Source organism: Xenopus laevis, chromosome 4S (assembly GCF_017654675.1).
Source record: "Xenopus laevis strain J_2021 chromosome 4S, Xenopus_laevis_v10.1, whole genome shotgun sequence".
Classification (NCBI taxonomy): domain Eukaryota; kingdom Metazoa; phylum Chordata; class Amphibia; order Anura; family Pipidae; genus Xenopus; species Xenopus laevis.
Window position 1 is genome coordinate 103,413,157 of NC_054378.1, and position 19,511 is coordinate 103,432,667.

At 37.7% G+C, this 19,511-nt stretch overlaps 1 protein-coding gene across 2 annotated transcripts; it reads left to right on the forward strand.

Moving 5' to 3' along the window:
• Positions 1 to 314: 314 nt before the first annotated feature.
• Positions 315 to 17,639, forward strand: aspn.S (asporin S homeolog). 2 transcript variants are annotated; one of them, XM_018259937.2, is made up of 8 exons: positions 315 to 500; positions 9,034 to 9,327; positions 10,767 to 10,879; positions 11,035 to 11,248; positions 13,887 to 13,997; positions 15,073 to 15,166; positions 15,581 to 15,719; positions 16,945 to 17,639. In XM_018259937.2, the coding sequence occupies exons 2-8, from the start codon at positions 9,057 to 9,059 to the stop codon at positions 17,140 to 17,142; spliced, it is 1,140 nt and encodes a 379-aa protein (XP_018115426.1). In that variant the 5' UTR covers positions 315 to 500; positions 9,034 to 9,056; the 3' UTR covers positions 17,143 to 17,639. The 2 variants fall into 2 exon arrangements, with proteins under 2 accessions (XP_018115426.1, XP_041417605.1); XM_041561671.1 differs by lacking the exon at positions 315 to 500 and adding an exon at positions 7,955 to 7,995.
• The last annotated feature ends 1,872 nt before the right edge of the window (positions 17,640 to 19,511 follow it).

Below are 19,511 nucleotides of genomic sequence, written 5' to 3' on the forward strand. Positions count from 1 at the left end.
TGGGTACATTCACCTCTCTCTTTACAAGATGATGAATACATTAAATAGAAAACATCTTGTTAGGTGACTGCTCAAAGGCTGAAATTAAGGTAGAATCAAAAGTGGTGAAGCTTTAGTTAAATGCAAACGTATATGGATATTTTGTGGACAGCAGATGTAAGTGCTCCCTGTATACTTTGTGGCAACACGCCACTCACCGTTTTAGGTCCATGATTAACAAACTCTTCCTGTAAATGTTTAGAGTTAAATTCAGCATTTGGCACCAGTACAGGTAGTGATGGAAAACATGTGAGTGGTAACAAGTCTTAATATCTGTCTCCAGTACTAAAACGGGATAATCCGAAGAAGCAGTGCACTCAAGTATCATAAGCAGTGCCAAGAGCGTGTGTTTCACATTGTGCTCATGATTACTGTACTGACATATTCCCTGTACAAAATAAGCTGCTACATACAGTCTTCTCAGGTGGATTACAGTTAGGAAGAGTTTCTACATTTTTAAGGTAAGTGTTGCATTTTTATCTTCTTTCCACATTGTGAATGTTAAATGACAATATAAAAAAAACCCCAAAGTCTTATATATTATTTATCTGTTTGTCACTTAATACCCAGATTATTCAAATGGACATCTGAAAAAATGTGCCTAACAAAGTAAGACTATTTCACAAAAAAAGAAAATTAGCACAGAAGGTTGATTGACTATCAGAGACTTTTGTTACAGAAATGATTTCCTTCTCTGTCCCCAGTGCTGAACCAAATCACTTCAAGCTTTTGTTACCGACTTTAACACATGTTGATATGAGAGGAAGCTCAACATGTTTCTAGTTTTAAAGAAAAATGACAGTTCCAGCTCTTATATCTATTAGCTTCATGTAAACTTGGACTTTAGAGCATAATTATATTCAGGAAATCCAATGGCAATGTCACTTTTTTGGCAGGAAAATAATTAAAAAAAAGTTTTAACCCTTATTGAACATAACTGTAACAAGTTAAAGAAAATTGCACTTTAAGGGGCAGATTTATCAAGGGTCGAATTTCGAAGTACAAAAAACTTCGAAATTCGACCATCGAATTGAAAAACTTTGAATTCGAATTTCGAATTCGAAGTTTTTTCACCGAATTTGTCAATCCTACGATCGAATAAAAATCGTTCGAACAATTCGAACGATTTTAGCGTACGATTGAGGGATTTTTATTCGATGTGTAAAGACTTAGAAAAAGTTTGTAGAAGGTCCCCATAGGCTAACATAGCAATTCGGCAGGTTTAATTTGGTGAAGTATTGAAGTCAAAGTTTTTTGAAAGAGACAGTACTTCGATTATCGAATGGTCGAATATTCAAACGATTTTTACTTCGAATCGAAGTAAATTCGAAGTCATAGTATTCTATTCAATGGTCGAAGTATCCAAAAAATTACTTTAAAATTCGAACTTTTTGTACTTCGAAAATTCACTCAAACCTTTTTAAAGAGACAGTACTTTGATTATCGAATGGTCGAAGATTCAAACAATTTTTACTTCAAATCGAAGTCAAAGTAAATTCAAAGTAGTAGTATTCTATTCAATGGTCGAAGTATCCAAAAAAATTACTTTGAAATTCGAACTTTTTGTACTTCGAAAATTCACTCGAACCTTAGTAAATCTGCCCCTAAATGTCACAAGAGATCTATATATTTTTAAATAGTTGTATACAGTATTTTAATATCAAGTTGTAAATGGATGTTATTATCCCTAAATTAAGAGGCAGATTTATCAAGGGTCGAATTTGGAAGTAATGGGAGTTTTTTTGAACTCCCATAACTTCAAAATTCGAATAAAAAGAAAAGACCAACCGAAATATATCACAAAAAATCTAAGTTTCTTTTGCGGGTGAATAGGCTGTTTTCGTTCGAATTAATCGTCTTCGATCAAATTCGATTCAAAGCTTTATCAAAAAAACTTCAAAGTCCACCAATTGACTACAAGTGGGTTCTAGGAGGTACCCCATAGGCTAAAACAGCAATTTGGCAGATTTTAGATGGCGAATGGTCAATTTTTAAAGAGACAGTACATGATAAATTTTGATATTTGAATTTTTTAATTTTTTTCAAATCTGAATCGAATTTGGATTATTCCCTAGTCGAAGTACACAAAAAATCACTTGAAATTCGAATTTTTATTACTTTTAATTTTCACTTGACAAATCTGCCCCTAACTGTGTAGGTTTTTTTTTAAAAAATAGTGTTTGTTTTAGTTGATTAAGTGCCATATTTAACACCTTTAACACTGCTGTGTAGCTTGTATCCTTTGCCTTGCTACTATTGTTAAAAATAAGATGCTGTGTAGCAATGGGGGCAGCCATTCAAAGGAGAAAAGGCTCAGGTTACACAGCAGATGAGCTCAGTAGAACATAATGGTGTTATCAGTTATCCACTATTTAGGGCAAGGTCACACTGAGCGTTTCGGGGAGATTTTATCGCCTGGTGAGATTGTCAGGGAGATTGGTGGCCAATCTCCCTGAACACCTTCCCTCCAAAGTTGCCCCAAATTTCCTCGTGAACCATCATATTACTGCCCAGTTAGCCTAAATGGATACCCCAATTTAACACTGAAGGTTATAGGATGTGTAAAAGGCACCTGGATAATTCTTCATAATCCAGAACAGAAGAATCAAGGTTGGGCATGAGTAGGTAGGGAAACGCTAACGCTACAATTTTGTACAGGAAAACGACACACACTAAACTAAATTTAAAGGGGAACTTCGGCTTCCAAACCAAAATTTGATAAAGAGGCCCACATAACACAGAAACCCCTAATATACCCATCACAGTTACCTGTTTCTTCAAAAAGTATGAATAAATGCCATTTTCTATGCTGAAATACAGCTGTTTAAGAGTTCTTTTTCTGCATCATGTTTCAAATAGATGTGAGATGTTACAAATTGTAACAACTTCTCCACAGCTTACAGACAGCATGCAGGAACTACATAACCCACAATGCATTGCACTATGATGTTCCTTTCATTATTGAAATCACGTGTGCAGGGAACTAGTGTGGGGTTTGGAGGATGCAGGCTGAGGACAGCTGGCTGTTGATACAAAGTAACAGTAGTCAGTCAGCTCAGCAAAAAAGTCAGACAGATCAGCAGAAGAGCAGGGGGCTAGGCTTAGGGAACTGTCAGAAACCATTAAAAATCATGAAAAGTCTGCATATTTTTTAATTGATGTATATTGCAAAGTTGCTTGAAATTATGTTTACTTTTCAAAAAGCTAAAGTTATGTTTTTGTGTTTTGAGTTCTCCTTTAAAAAACTCAGTTTTATATGAGCTATGGATTTTCAATATATGCTTTAACAGAATCTCAAACTTAAATATTAACTACATGACTTTAACAAGCAAACATTTCAAGGTTCTTATTTAGCATCCATTTTGAGCTGATGTTAATTGGTTTAAGAGATTGTGTTCGTTTTCAAATGCCCAATACATCCCTTACTTTATTCACATATGTGAATAATCTGAAGTTATCCATAGTTATTGAATGGCATTGGATAAACAATGCTATTCATGCAATGGCAGATTTTCAGCACCATGAAAAACTATGTCAACTTTACAAAAATATCCATAAAACAAACAATACACAACTGACCCCTCTCTTATCTTTCAACACCCCATTGCATTGAATCTCGATAAAGGATTTACTAAAACCGTTAACACTGTCCAGACCACCCTGAGACCCAGATCTCTTTGGGAGAAGAAAGTAAAGAACATCTTTGAAGATGGAGGAACATTACATTTAAATAACACAAAAAAAACATTTGGAATTCCTTCGTGTACCATACACTATTGTTTCTTTTAGGGGACTTATCAGTATCATTTGCAAGAATATTATTTACCAGGTTGTTAATTCTGCAATAAGCAGCTGCAAGGGCTTGGGCACAGAAACAGGAAAAACAATCAAGTGTTGATGTGGGAAAGCCAACAAATGAATCAGGGTAAAAAGGAAGCCTGGAGGGGAATGACCAGAAGCAAGTTTAAGGATAGTGGAGGCCAGGAAAGTAAATTTACAGCAAATTCAGAAAACTGATTGAAGATTGCATCTGCATTAAACCCAATAAGTGGCTCAAGAGCAACATGTTGCTGTCAAATCATTTGGATGCTGCTCCCAGTGGCCACAAAGCAGGTGCTAATTTTTGAATTCCTGGATTGCAGACAAGCTTTAAATGCTAAAAAAAATGTGTACTGCCAAACCAAGCTTCCTGTTGGCTGTCAGCCCACAAAGGGTTACCAATAGCCAATCACAGCCTGTATTTGTCACCCAGGAACATTTTGCATGCTTGTATTGCTCTACAATTTTTTTTACATTCAAACATGTAAAAAAAAGTTGGGGGACTCCTGTACTCCTGTAGAGTTAAAGTGATGTTTAGAGGCGACACCAAATAAGATGCAAAGGGAAAGACAATTACTTGATATTATATCTGAAGGGGGAAATAGAAATTAATTCATAAAGGGGGGCAAGATGTAAAGTGCAAGATACAGACACAAAGCTCAATGTTTTTCCCCACAAGGCAACTTTCACCAGTGATGTAACTAGATGTTGCTGTGCCCCACAGCAAATTAATTTTAGGGCCCCCAACATATCCAGTGTTTGTCCTGTTTTACCAATATATGTTCAAATTGCTCATCAATGAGAGCCTCATGGGGCCCCCTGTACCTCCTGGGCCCCCCTGCAGCCGCAGGGTCTGCTTCCTCTGTAGTTACGCCCCTGACTTTCACCCACTGCTGTAAGGCACAATTCTGGGCACTTCTGTTATGAGGTTCGGAGATTTGGACCTGAGAGAGAAAAGGACACTTTGAAGATGTCCAAAAGATGTCTACTGGGTATGCTCACACTGCCTATACTCCAATGGAAATCAATCCGGCATGCACAGAAGAACCTCTTTGAGGTCTTCGTAGTCAGAGAGAAAGGGGAGTTATAGAGAAAAGAAATAAGACTGAATGGATGGAGAATGGTTTGCTGTTCTGAGGGCTGTTTTGAATAATTGTAGGGGCAGAGAATAACAGTTTACTTATTCTTTAACGAGACCATGTTAGAAAAATCTATAATGTAGAACAGTGGCATAACTAGATATTACAGGGCCCCGAAGCAAGTAATTTTTCAAGCCCCCAAAATGTCTAGAGGTTGAACTGTTTTACCAATATTTATTCAAATTGTAAACAAATTAGGGCCTCATGGGGCCCCTATACCCCCCCTGCAGCCACAGGGTCTTCTTCCTCTGTAATTACACCCCTGATGTAGAAGAACTAAAGTATCTGTAACAAGCAATGCCAGTCAGCAGCTGCAAAGGTAAACCAGGTTTTTGAGCTGTAATAAAAGTGATACAGATTTGCTGAGCCATTCTTCCAATTTATGAGCACTGGTAAGGCCCAATCTAGAATACACCAAGCGGTTTTGGTCTTGATATTACTGAATTATAAAGAGTCCAAAGATGTTTAAATAACTGGTAACGGGTATGGAAAGTCTCAATTATGAAGAATGACTGGCAAAGTTGAGGTTGTTTACGCTGGAGAAGAGGTGCTATTGGGTATATTTATCAAAGAGTGAAGTTAGAGGTCGCAACAGTATTTTAGAGTGAAATTCCGCCACTCTCCATTCATTTCGATGGGATTTTGAAAAGCATATTTATCAAAGGATGGACCTTCACTTTCATCCATTGATAAATACTCTTTTTAAAAATCCCATGGAAATGAATGGAGAGTGGCAGAATTTCACTCTAGAGGACTGTGGCGACCTCTAACTTCACTCTTTGATAAATATACCCCTATGAGTGCTAGGGGCGATATAACTATGTATAAAAGATAAGAGGAGCACATACTTAACTGTCTAAACCTTTATTTACCATTAGGTCCTTCTAACAGCCATGAAGGCATCCATTCAGATAAAAAGACAGGAGGTTACGCCTTAATATTCTGAAAAGCATTTTTACAATAAGAGCTGTGAAGTAGTGGTTGTACTAGCAGATACATTAGATAGCATCAAGAAGTGGTTGGATAACTTTTTCCATTAGAATTCAGAAAGTACAGGGTTAATAAAAATAGCTTTTAGTACAAAGCTGATCCAGGGAATGGTCCAATTGGAGTCACCAACCAACTTTGAGGCAACTTGGAGAGGCTTCAATGGGGATTATTCCTTCCTCCTGGATCGATTAGCGGTAAGGAAGGTTTTATATAGACTTAAAATGTTGAACTCTAGATATGTGTCTTTTTTTAGCCTGAGTTACTATAAAAGGCTATGGGAACTTTAGCCTTTCAAATACATTATATATGGTAATAGGCAAAGGGTAGTGACACTTCAAACGCCCAATCATTAGAATCAAGCAAAATCTGAGACCTTAGAATAGGTGAGCTAACATCTGCCTGAAAGGGCTTTCCTTGTGCTGTGCTAGCTGTTTCTAAAAGCACAGGATCATGCATAATGAATGGCTGCCCACATGCTATCATTAAAGCTAAAAAAATTTTAATGGTTTGAGAATAACATTTTAAATGGCTGAATTAATTATTTGCAAGGCACACAGTGTAATAGAGTATTAGAGTATTAAAAACCAGACTATAAAAATAGACTAAAAGACTGTAAATGTTTAAACTGTGTGCTGTCATCTTTGTTCCTCGCTTTATACATTTTCCAATATTGATCAAAATTTAATGGAATCACACATTTAACTTGGATAGCATTTGATGTGATAATAACATCCTTTCTGCAGTAAAGTGGAATGTTCCTCTACCATTCATTGCTGTAACTATATGCAAAGTATCTGAGAAAGAACACTGTGGTCTGTTTGTGGTCTGTGTTTAAAACCAGCAGTGGCAGTGTTGGATTAACATGAGTCATCTCGACAGAATTTGTGGATTTTAAAAATGCATGCATGGCGCCTCTAACACTTACTTTGCTGTCTAAAAATGTTATTTTGGTTCAGTTGTTCAAGCCTTTCTGTAGTTACCGCATTACAGTATTTGAAATACCACTAGCATATGTAATAGAATAAAGGCAAGATGTTAATGATAAAAATTTATTTGATTACATTAAAAATAATAGCACCATAAAAAAGAGTCCTGCGCGGAACCAATTTCTAAGACCCGGACCCAACCTGAACCCGCAGCCCGTGATCAGAACCGCAACCCACATATTTACCCACTTTGAACCGCTACCCAACCCGGACCCACAAACCCCTTAAACCGACCCGCAACCCACTGACCACCATCAAACAGGAAGTGATGTTGCTGCAAACCGGAAGTGACATCATCTAAAGAGGGTGGGGACAGAAACATGTTTTGTAAACTTTAAAAGTAGTAAATATAGACAATACTACATAAGATAAGAAATTTAGATGACACCCGCAACCCGACCTGCGACCTGCAGACCTGCATCTATACCTGCACCTGAAAATCCTCCCCTCATTCTGTGGGTACCCAACCCGCTGCAGGATTCTACCATAAAATGCAAAAATATGTTGTAGTTATCGAGGTCTTTGGCTGCAGCTCTCAATCTCCAATAACACAAACCTTACTGGAAAGTTACAACATATTTGAAAACTTAAGTGCTAATCTCACATTCCTGTAATTGATAGGACCACATTAGTATCCTTACATTTGTTGTTCATTTTATAAAAAGCTGGTACCAACCTCTGTTTTACCATGACTGAAAGAACCAGCCCCACCATGCTCTAGAATGTTAAGTCATGTTAGAGTTTCAGACCTTTCTTGGCTTGGGGGAGGGTTAAAGGGATTTTATTATGATTTTTATGGTGTATTATTTATTACTAAATTACAATGTGTACATTGCAACTGATTCATTCCACCACTAAAAAGTTTATTTTTGAACCAATACATTTTCCTGTGCAGGTAGCCATCTTAGGTCATTGTTTCTGATCCTGTGCTTTCAGAAAGAGCCAGCACTTCACAATGGAACTGCTTTGAAATAAGCTATTGTTTCTCACTACTCAATGTAACTGAAGGAGTCACAATTTGGGTGAGCTGGACTTGGATTTTTACTACTGAGTGCTGTTCTTCTTATATAAAGCACTAGCTGTGGCATGGGAGCATTTTTAGCAATGCAGGTGTCAGGGAGCTGCTATCTGGTTACCTTCCATTGTTCTGTTCATAGGCTGCTGGACTGGGAAAGGGTGGGGAGTGAGATAAAACCAACTTGCAGTGCAGCAGTAGAGTGACTGAAGTTTATCAGAGCACAAGTCACATGGCTGAGGGCACCAGGGAAACCAGTATGTCTAGCCCATTGTCAGATTTCAAAACAAAATATAAAAAAATATGTTGGCTTTTTTGGAAAATGGATTTCAATGCAGTATTCTGCTGGAGAGGTGATATTAACTGATGATTTTTGTTGTTTTTTAAAAAACATGCTTTCCCATGACCGAATTCCTTTAAGCATGTGGTGCTCAAGATAAACACAAAGGATATGTGACAAGGCATTTGGCGCACCTGTGATATACACAAATCGAAAACATGCAACAGGTCATTTAACAACACAAGCAAACCTATTGCCTTATAGCATAGAGTCTTTATCTTCAACCCAATGCTAGGAGGAATCCCGAGGAAACAAAGTAGCCTTTTAAAAGATTAAAATGAAGAGAACTCTGGTTAACAAATAATCAAAGTCACTTAGTGTTATATGTGAAAAATCTAATTTTATTAAAGGGGAACTATCGTGAAAATGCAAAATGAAAATAAGCTTCCTCATACTGAAATAACAATATTTTCCTAGTCCAACAGTTCCAAAGGTCAGGGAGAAAGAGAAGTCCAAAGACATGAAATCCTGTCCTAACAAAGTTGTAAATATTAATTATATCGAACCTAAACTTAGTCACTTCCACACATCATCCATATATTACATTAATGAGGTCTTAAAGGAATACTGCCGTTAGAGAAAAATGTGATTATATTACTAAAAATAATCTATAATATTTTATTAAGTGGTATATTTTTCTACACCAAGATAAGATGTTACTGCTATTCAATTCACTCAAATGTTTTATTTATCTATGATCCGCAGAATTATATCCCTGAAACAGCACCATGAAGGAATATGTGCTTTTTTATTTCCTGGCTTTGTGCCATGCCAAGCCATTTATTTTACCTCCAAAATACATGGCAATGACTGACCTCATGTTAAAAGATATGGAAGATGATGACGACGATGACGATGATGACAACGATGATGATAATTCATTGTTTCCGTTTAAAAAGAATCTACCAGCTCGACCAACACCACCTCCATTTGATTTTTTTCCAACTTGTCCATTTGGATGTCAGTGTTACTTAAAAATTGTTCAGTGCTCTGACCTTGGTAAGTGCTTTAAAATGTCACTTTATAAACTACGTAATTACAAATACATTTAAGGGGTATTTCACCAATGATATTTACAGCGCTTTGCTGTTAAGTCTTTAACAAGGCTAGAGAAGATGACATTGCCCAACAGTAGAAATGGGTCAATCCCTTTTGTAAAACATACTGTTTAAGAGATATACGTTAAAAATAATTTTGATACCGGTAGTTCATTTTGATGGTATGATCATTTTTCTATTTATAACTTAAAAAGGTAAATATGTTAGAATGCTAGTGAAACTAGACCTTGAAGTTCATCCAGTAGGAAGGATGGGATTCCCCAAAAAGTTGATTGGGGTATAGTAGCAGAAAGTATCCGCACAACAATGATTACAGACAAATACTTTGTAACGTATGGTATCCCAAAACACCCAGAGCAAACCCCAACGTCCCAGTCTTGGCTCACACTTCTGCCTATAGCAGCCACCTTTGGCTTCGGAAGGAGCCCTCTGCTACCCAGATGCAGCTAGGACTTAACGTGAGAGGACCACGGTGGAAGCTCTGGGCAGGCGAGGATGGATGAACAGAAAGGATGGGGAACAAAGAGCGTGGTCAAGGGACAGGCCAGGTCAATACCAGACAATATGGTACCAAATCAGGAAGCAGAAGCGTAGCAGAGGTCACAGGCCAGGGTCAAACCACACAGATTTGCGGTACATTAACAAGATCCAATAGAATATTCAAAGAACAGACAGAGGTCGGTACAGGCAGCAGAACAGCAAGGGTATAAACACTCCCAGGAAGTATAGAACATAGATAGTAATGGTGAATTTGCACCATTCGCTTCGCCAAAAAATTCACGAATTTCCCAAGAAATTCACCACGGGGAAAAATTCACGAAACGGCGCCGGTGTCTCATTTTTTCGATGCCGACATCCATTTTTTTTTCACGTTGGCGAATTTTCACGGGCGTTTCACAAATTTATTCGCAGCGAATTCGCGCCTGCCAAATAAATTCGCCCATCACTAAACATAGACCTATACTTGCCAGGAGTCAGAGCAAAGTAGGGGGTGTCATAGCAAGTCTAATGGCTTACACAGATCCCCTGTGGCCAGATTGGCAACAAGTGAAACAAGCCACTCTTACTTGCAATTACAAGCATAGCCATAGGAGTGAACCAGGGCCTCACATAGAGCAGCGGTAATGCAGATAGCACAGAAACAATAGGTCCCCGGTTCAATTCCAGGCAGGCCATTACATACTGCCATGAAAGCACTGACCAAGTACAATTGATGGAGCAATGGAAGCATTTACATTACATATAAAAGTTCTGAAGCTGCAAAATATTGTGAGCTTTGTCTACACAAGCAGACTGGCATTATTTAAAGATAAGGAGACAGCTTATCCAATTAAAAATAATGTATACTTAGGTAATTAAACTACTGCATGCATTCAACAGGATTGACCTCCATTCCAAATAAAATTCCATATGACACTCGACTGTTAGACCTTCAAAACAACAAAATAAAGGCGATCAAAGAAAAAGATCTACAAGGCCTCACATCCCTTTCGGTAAGTCATTACTTATATAGCTTGGCAAAAGAAGGGCAGTGGGACATTGATGTAACAGAATTATTTTGTTAATTGTATTTTTAGTTGTAAAATAACCAGTTATTTCATCAAAAAAATTTTTTATAACAAGCTTTTTTTTAAAAATAAATGTCTAGGCTTTGTTTCTCAACAACAATAAACTCTACAAGGTGCATCCAAAGGCATTCCAGTCCACCAAGAAACTGCGACGGTTGTACTTATCACATAATCACCTTACGGAAGTACCATCCAACCTTCCAAAATCATTGGCAGAGCTCAGAATCCATGACAACAAAGTTAAAAAAGTACAAAAGGAAGCATTTAAAGGCATTCATTCATTACATGTTTTAGGTAGGTATGTCTCCAATAAATAGTATGGATGAACTTTTTTTAAGGTGTTATTTTATTTTAAAAAATGTTTTTTTTTTTAAACAAAACAGTAATGGGTTGGGCAAGAGATTTTGGACAGAGTTTTAAAATAAAGTCCTGGGAATGCTATCTTGTTGGTTATTATAAACACACTGTTATCCCTTTAAAGAAGAATTCAACCCTTAACTAAAAAAAATCCTACCCCCCTTCTCTACTTAGACCCCCCTCCCTCCTCCCTCCCAGCCTAGCTGCTAAACCGGGAAATGCCCCAAACTTTTTACTTACCCCTCGGTGCAGATTCAGGGATTGCAGTTTACATCAGCGACCTTCCAGGTCTTCGGTATTCTAAGACTGGCGAAGCGGCGCATGCGCAGTTGGAACAATTTCCTGGTTTGCGACAACTACGCATGTGCCGAAATAGATGGAAATTCCCGAAGCGCCGGAAGAAGGCATGAAGACCCGGAAGATGGCTGCCGTGAACTGCAATCCCTGAATCTGCACCGAGGGGTAAGTAAAAAGTTAGGGACATTTCCCCGGGTTAGCAGCTAGGCTGCGGGGGAGGAGGTAGGGGGGTCTACTGTGGTGTTTATGTGCACAGGACTTGTACTGAGCATACACAGGACTTTCTGTACAGCTTGAAAGTGAAAGCTTACTGTTGTGTAATGACTGCATGACTCTGCTAATAAAGCACTGTTATACTCTACTCATCCTCGGCTACCAAAACATAACATCTACGTAGGGTAGGGGGGTAGGGTTTTTTTTAGTTAAGGGTTGAATTCTCCTTTAAGATGAAGAAAGAAACAGCAGCTTTTTGGTGCACCAATTTAGTTTTGAGGATTAGCAAGTGGGTTTAATAAAACCAATTATAAAATGCTATCGCACCACCCTATTCCAATTAACAATATTCACAATGCATTGTAAACGTTAATGAATCCATAACAGTTGCTGAATGCAGCGTATGCTAATTTTCCATGTTAAACCGAAAAACAAATATATTTGTTTAGTTCGTCTGCCAGTTTGGTGTAAAAGTACTTTGTTTACCATTTTTTCCAGAAAACCTGATGAAGGGCCTGTCAGATGCCACTAAACTTAAGACACAGTACAAATTAATCTAATATGAAAATGGATTTTACCATTTTAACATATATTTATAAATGTAAGTCTATAGAATGAATTTGTTTTACAATAAGGGGCAGACTTATCATGGGTTGGATCCAAAAATTGAATTCGAATTTTCAAATTTTTTTTATGGTCAAAACTGTCAAATTCGACTAGGGAGTTATCCAAACTTGATTCAAGTTTTTAAAAAAAATCGAATTACATTTTTGAGATTTATCATACTCTTTTATCATACCCTTTAAGAATTCGAACCAAACCGAATCCTAATTTGCATATGCAAATTACAGGTGGAGAGGGAAATCACGTTACGTTTTGTCACAAAACAAGGAAGTAACAATTTTTTCCCCTACCCACCCCTAATTTGCATATGCAAATTAGTGTTCGGATTCGGTTCGGTATTCGGCCGAATCTTTCACAAAGGATTCAGGGGTTCGGCAGAATTTCAAAATAGTAGATGCGGTGCATCCCTAGTATTAGGATGTTGCTGTATATGATATTTTTATTTTGGGTAGACAACCCTTTTACTTTACTTTCTTTTTTTGTGAACAGAGAAAAAATTTCACTATTACCTTTGATGACACATATTTCACTATTAATCTGGTGACACATATTTCACTATTAATATGGTGACACATATTTCTCTATTAATCTGGTGGCACATATTTCTCTATTAATCTGGTGACACATATTTCTCTATTAATCTGGTGACACATATTTCTCTATTAATCTGATGGCACATACCACCTTGTTGACTAATGGATTCAAACAATTTCTGGTTAAACTGCAGGGAAGTAATTACTTAAATAATACTTGTTTGCTTGAGTCAGCTGGATTCCTTAATATGAAAGCAATATAAGGTGCACGTACCATCAGTGGTCCATCCTCCACCATTGATCCAAAAAAGAAGTTTTTGTACAGCACCAATAGATTTAAATGCCTTTATTGGTACATTATATGGCAAACAGCCTGGTCTGCGACGTTTGAGGCCTTCAGGCCTTTTATCAAGCTCTAGATAAAAGGCCTGAAGGCCTGAAACGTCGCAGACCAGGCTGTTTGCCATATAATGTACCAATAAAGGCATTACTTAAATAATTACTGAAAACAAAACATAAATGACAGATAGTAAAATGTCATGGAAATCCAATAATTTCAATGTCATTTCAACAACATAGACCACAATATTAATTATTAAAATATTGATGAACAACAGATATAGGGATTTCAAAAGAGCTCATTTTAGTGCTATTTTCATCAAAGTAGATTTTAAAAGTAGGACAAAGTATGGGTCAGTTGAAGCAGAGTGAAATACTGAAATTCCCTTGAAGGGGGGGGGGGACAATGTCTCTTATTTTCACATGTTGACCATTTTTTCCAACTACAAGCACATTATATAATAAGTCTAATAATTACAAGAAAGAAAGTTTCACTCTAGATTTGGAAAAAAACACTTGGCCTCGATATGTCTAAAATATTTAACTATATATTGATATTCTTTTGGCAGAAATGAGTGCAAATCCCCTTGAAAGTAAAGGAATAGAACCTGGAGCATTTGATGGACTGACTGTGTTCCACATTAGGATTGCAGAGGCCAAATTAACATCAATCCCTAAAGGTCTGTAAAATTTTATTCTCATTTTCAAAAACCAAAATTCTTCTACAGAACAAGAATATGCCCATATACCTGGTACATAACTGTTCACATTGGTATTGGACTAGCCTGCAAGACTACTAGAGGATCTCCTAGCTGTTAGTGAGCCTCAGCCAATGTCAGTTCCCATCAGCCCTTACTTATTTTGTAGCTAAGATGCCTTGCTGTGTTCCATCATGTGAATTTATATAAATATATCATTGTCACATCTGTTTTTTTCATGGAAACTGTGATGTTGGGTTGTATCATAGTGTCCTCTGTGGGTACCAAATAAAGCTTGGTTATATATGCTAAATTGCAGCCAACAACCTTGGGGGTGCCAATTTGTAAGGCCTGCCCTGCTGAAAGGGATATACTCCAAGGTTTGAATGAAGTATTGTTATGAAGACCTGGAGATATCATCACTTTAAAGGGCATGTAAAGGCAAAAAAATAAAATCCCATTTTTACTTTCTTTAATGAAAAAGAAACCTATCTCCAATATACTTTAATAAAAAACGTGTACCATTTTTATAAGAAACCTGACTGTATGCAGTGAAATTCTCCCTTCATTTACTGCTGTGGATAGGAATTGTCAGATGGTCCCTAACTGCTGAGCAGGGAAACAATCATACTTATGAACAGCAGGGGGAGCCCCCGCCTTACTTCACAGCCATGCAGAACTCAAGCAGCTTTGTTTATGACGATCCCTAAGCAGCCCAGACCACACTGAGCATGTGCACAGTCTTAGTCTTGCAAAGATGTTTAACAAAGTTACAAGATGGTGACCTCCTGTAGCCAACTTTGAAAGCATAAATTATTTGTTTGATTAGGCTTGTGGTGCAGTAAGTTCATGTTTATATTTAGTATACAAAATACAGCATTTCTAGCCTTATTCTATTTTAGACTTTACATGCCCTTTAAATCAATGTTCAACAACTGCTCACTTAGATTAAGATCTGAGTGTGTAACGATTATGGACAACTGCTAAATATTTATGTCTGTGAATGGTTAGAAATAAATATTACTGTTATAAATTAATCTTGTGATATTTAACCTAGATTTGCCAAAATCAATCTATGAACTCCACCTTGACCACAACAAGATTTCAGCAATTGAACTTAAGGATTTGTTACTATACAAAGACCTTCAGAGGTAAAAAAAAAATGATATGGTAAAACTTTAAAAAAAAACCTGTTCTTTTGTATAAAAAAACTGTAAATGGACTTAAAACTCTGTTTATTATTTTATTTAAAAGTTAAGTAACTTATTTGAACTGTTGATATATTTTACCACAACCTATAACTTATTAATATTATTTATCATGCTGTTGCAGTTAGTCCATGATAAATTAGCCCCACATTATCCATTAAACTTAATTATTTTATCTAAAATTAAAGTGAAAACTTTACAGACAACAATTCTAGCACAGCGGCAAAAAATGAACTTCGTCAGCGTGATATCTCATAAGAAAGTCCTTAAACTCACTCCATAAGGCAAATTATACTTTGAGTGATACTGAATGTTGACAGTATGAAATTGACAAATTTTTGTTGATACTATTTTTAGACTTGGTTTAGGACATAATAAAATAAAAGATGTTGAAAACGGAAGTTTTGCTAACATACCAAAGGTACGAGAAATTCACTTGGAGAACAACAAACTTAGGCGAGTGCCCCCTGGACTACCAGATTTAAAATATCTGCAGGTAGGTTACATTGCAAAATGATATCATTGTTCTGAGCCTAATAATAATAGGCATATATTGTATAATATCTATTGTCAAATATCAGTTCAAAGGTGAAAGGATTTAAGTAAAGCCTTGGGGGGGAAATTTACTAAAGGGCGAAGTGAGGAAGTGACGTCATTTTGGCAATTCGCCGATTTGCTAATGGTAGCTGGCGTAATTTCGCTGGCGTAATATTGCCAAGGAGATAGACTCTGGTGCAACTTCGCACTCTAACGCCAGGCAAATTTTCGGTCTGGCGAAAGAGCATTACTACAGAAATTCACAACGTTTTTGATTTTACTGACCGTTGCCTCTATCGCCAGACTTGCCTTCGCCACCTCAGACCAGGCGAAGTGCAATAGAGTTCCTCAAAAAACAGTTGAAAATTGGCGTTTTTTCCTATTTAAAGGGTGATAGACTGAAAAAGATCGTAATTTTTTTTTTTGGGGTACCCTCCTTTCCCCCTACATTTGCTAACATATGCCAACTATACTGTGGGCACATGTGTAGGGCATTATAACAAATTTATATAATTTTATTAAGGTTCCCTGGCCTTGTGTAGTGTAATGTATTTGCTGCAGCATATACGGCCATTGTACTGCAAGCCGTATGCCAATTAGCCAACGCTAGTGTAATTTTGAACTGCTGAGCGTAATTTTGCTGGCGTAATTTGGCCAGCGTTCGGTACCCTGTGCACAACTTTGGATCTTCGTGAATTAGCGTTGTCCAGGCGAATTTACGCCTGGCGAAGTGTTGTGATGTGCGCCAAGCCAGCGCTGGCGAATTTTCGCCAGTTAGTGAATTTGCCCCTCGGATGGGATTTAGAGCCAATACACCAGTCAGTTCATTAAGAAGATACTGTACAGCAATGAAGATTGTCTTACCAAAACTTTGTGTTTGTGCGTGTTTTGTTTGTGTGTGAGTCCCCTGAAAACCAAAAGCATAAAGGCACCAATGCATGGATAGTTCTCAGATAAGCACCGCAATCCAATAGTCATAATTATTAAGACCATACTAGCAGTATTGTCTGGCCTTCTAATTCTGTGACTGCCTAAGGCTGTAAAGCGTTGAGAGGAGCAAGGCAAATGCAGTATTTCTGAAATACAATACAAAAACCAACACTTTTTTTGCAAGGTTGAAATGTCAGTCTATGATTCGAGCATTGGTTTCAATTGTAATTTATTTATTTTCATCCTTTGTTTAGGTATTGTTTCTTCACTCCAATAATATTGGAAAAGTGGATGTGAATGATTTTTGCCCCACAGGGCCCAAGTTGAAAAAGTCTCTCTACAGTGGTATTAGCCTTTTCAAGAATCCAGTAAAATACTGGGAGGTTCAGCCAGCAACATTCCGCTGCACACTGGGAAGAAACAGTGTCCATCTGGGAAATTTCCGCAAGTAGCCACAAATATAAGGCATTAGCATCACCTCCAACAGCCTCGTCATTTTGACCTCTGGAACACGAGGGCCGTACTAATGTGTTTACAAGACTTTTGCATGTATCCATACTCCCCCAACACACACTTATTTTCAAATACTTGAAACCTGGTTATCAAGAAGAAAATCTACTTTCCAACAGGTGTATCTTTAACTACATTTTTATACACAGAATATTCTGCAGCAGGCGAGCAGGCTGAAAGTTCTTTTACAATTGGTGCTAACTGAAAAAAAAAGTTTTGTGTTTTTCATAGTTAACTGTATTATTATTTTATGTATTATTTGTAAAGACTACAAACCTCAAATGCTCCTAATTAGATAGCAAATATATTAAGGACATTGAACAAGTTACATTTCTATTTGTTGTATCTATAGTTTCATATTATTGCTACTGAAACTTTGCTGCATTAACCTGGTAAAAACTGATATACATTTTTTTTTAAATAAACAAATTTAATCTTCCTTATTTTTTTGCTTATATATTGAATGATTGTATCTGGCTGCAAACAACACACCCGTGCTGTGAGTCACTGGTTGATTTATCGCTACACAAATCATAAACCCCATGGCTGAGTTGTTTACAATGGGAATTAATATTTTAGGCAGAACCATAATAAACCATTAAGATATCCAATATGCAATTTAAATGCACAAGGAGGATCCATGCTTCTTTCAATGACAATTCTGCATTAATATGTCCCGCAATTGTCCTTACTTTATGTATTTACTTTATCCAAGAGGTGATATATCTAACAAGAATTACTTTAATATATTATGCCACTTTCTAACCTTATAGGAATGGCATCAAATATCCCTGAGTGAAATGTAGCCTTTATTAGAGACAACACACAATATTTTACACAGAAAAATCTTCCACTTTGGAGCAAAGATATAGTATGCAGAAACTCCAAGAGTAAAAATGAATAGTCATTGCATTAAGTTTAGGTGGTGCAAAATCAATACACTGTCTGCTTTTCATGTGTGACAGAAAAGCCTTTAAAAGTACATTATCCCCAGAAAACCATATATTTGTGCAGTAACGTAACTATATATACTACATACTACATGGGTGCAAGCAGTGCAGTCGGCCCCCCATCCCCCTCCAGAATCACGGGGGATTAATGCGCAAGCGAACTGCCACTGCGCCCCCAGGGACCCCCGCACTCCTGGTAGTTCCACCACTGTATTTGTGCCAATAAACATTCTGATTAAGCTCCAAACTAACAAACTGCAAAGCTTCACTAAAGATAATGTTTTAAATCTTAAGAGCATCTTATCTCCCACATATCAGTTGGTATTGACCTTTCGCTGTTCACATTACAGTATCGATGTTTTTTTGTGCATTTAGGTTTCCCAACATGCCCCTGTAACTATGCCAGTCTCTGTGTAGAGCAAATATTTCTATCAACCATGAGTGGGAATTCCCTTTACTTGTTCATCACTACTGAGATGCAAGAAGGAGTGCCTCTGGTGCAAGGTCTATCCAGAACTTCACCACTTGTATACAATGTCGGACTGGGGGACAAAGGGTCCTCTGGACCCCCTCCCCAAGCCGCAATCAGGGGCGCTCCGCCAATGAGGCGAGTTGAGGCACTTGCCTCAGGTGGCAGTGCCCCCCTGGTTGCCAAGGGTGGCAAAAATGCCGCTCCTGGTAACTAAGAGCCGAATTTCCGGTTTTCAACCTGGAAATTCGGCTCTTCTAGTGCAGAGAGCACAATTGCACTCTCTGCACTAGCGACTTGGACCTGTCTGGCGCTGAAGGTGAGAGGTGGGGGGGCGGCAAAAACTAAGGCCGCCTCAGCAAATTGGGCATGATCGCCCCTGGCTGCAATACCCCCCAAGGCCCCCCACGCCTACCTTCTTTTTCATTCACCTGCACTGAGGGCTAGGGAGGGAAGTCGGAAGCTGCTTTCAACTTTCTTGCAAGGACCGGGACTGGGCTGCGGGGCCACCGAGTTTTTTCCCATCTGACACTGCCTGTATGTAGGCCTTGAAGTCTATACTGTATTTTTACAAAGGGACAAACTAGCACAAGGCTCAGGGTGCACTGTACAGTGTGTAACACCCTTCCTCCCTCCCCCCCCCAGAATTTCCAGTAAAAGCCCTCTGTTCCCTTCCTGAGTGACAAGTGAGCCCCATTAATGCGTAGGAACAGTGATGGTGTATTTAATGTTAAAAGAACTCTTACAAAACATGCCTGTTAAAATGTATAAATATGTATAAAATTTGTGGTTATGTAAGTAGGCATTTGGCTGAATTTGATGCTTTTATACAAACCTAATAAACAATATTGCTCTATCACATTTTTTATTTGAGTAAACCTTCGATGTATGG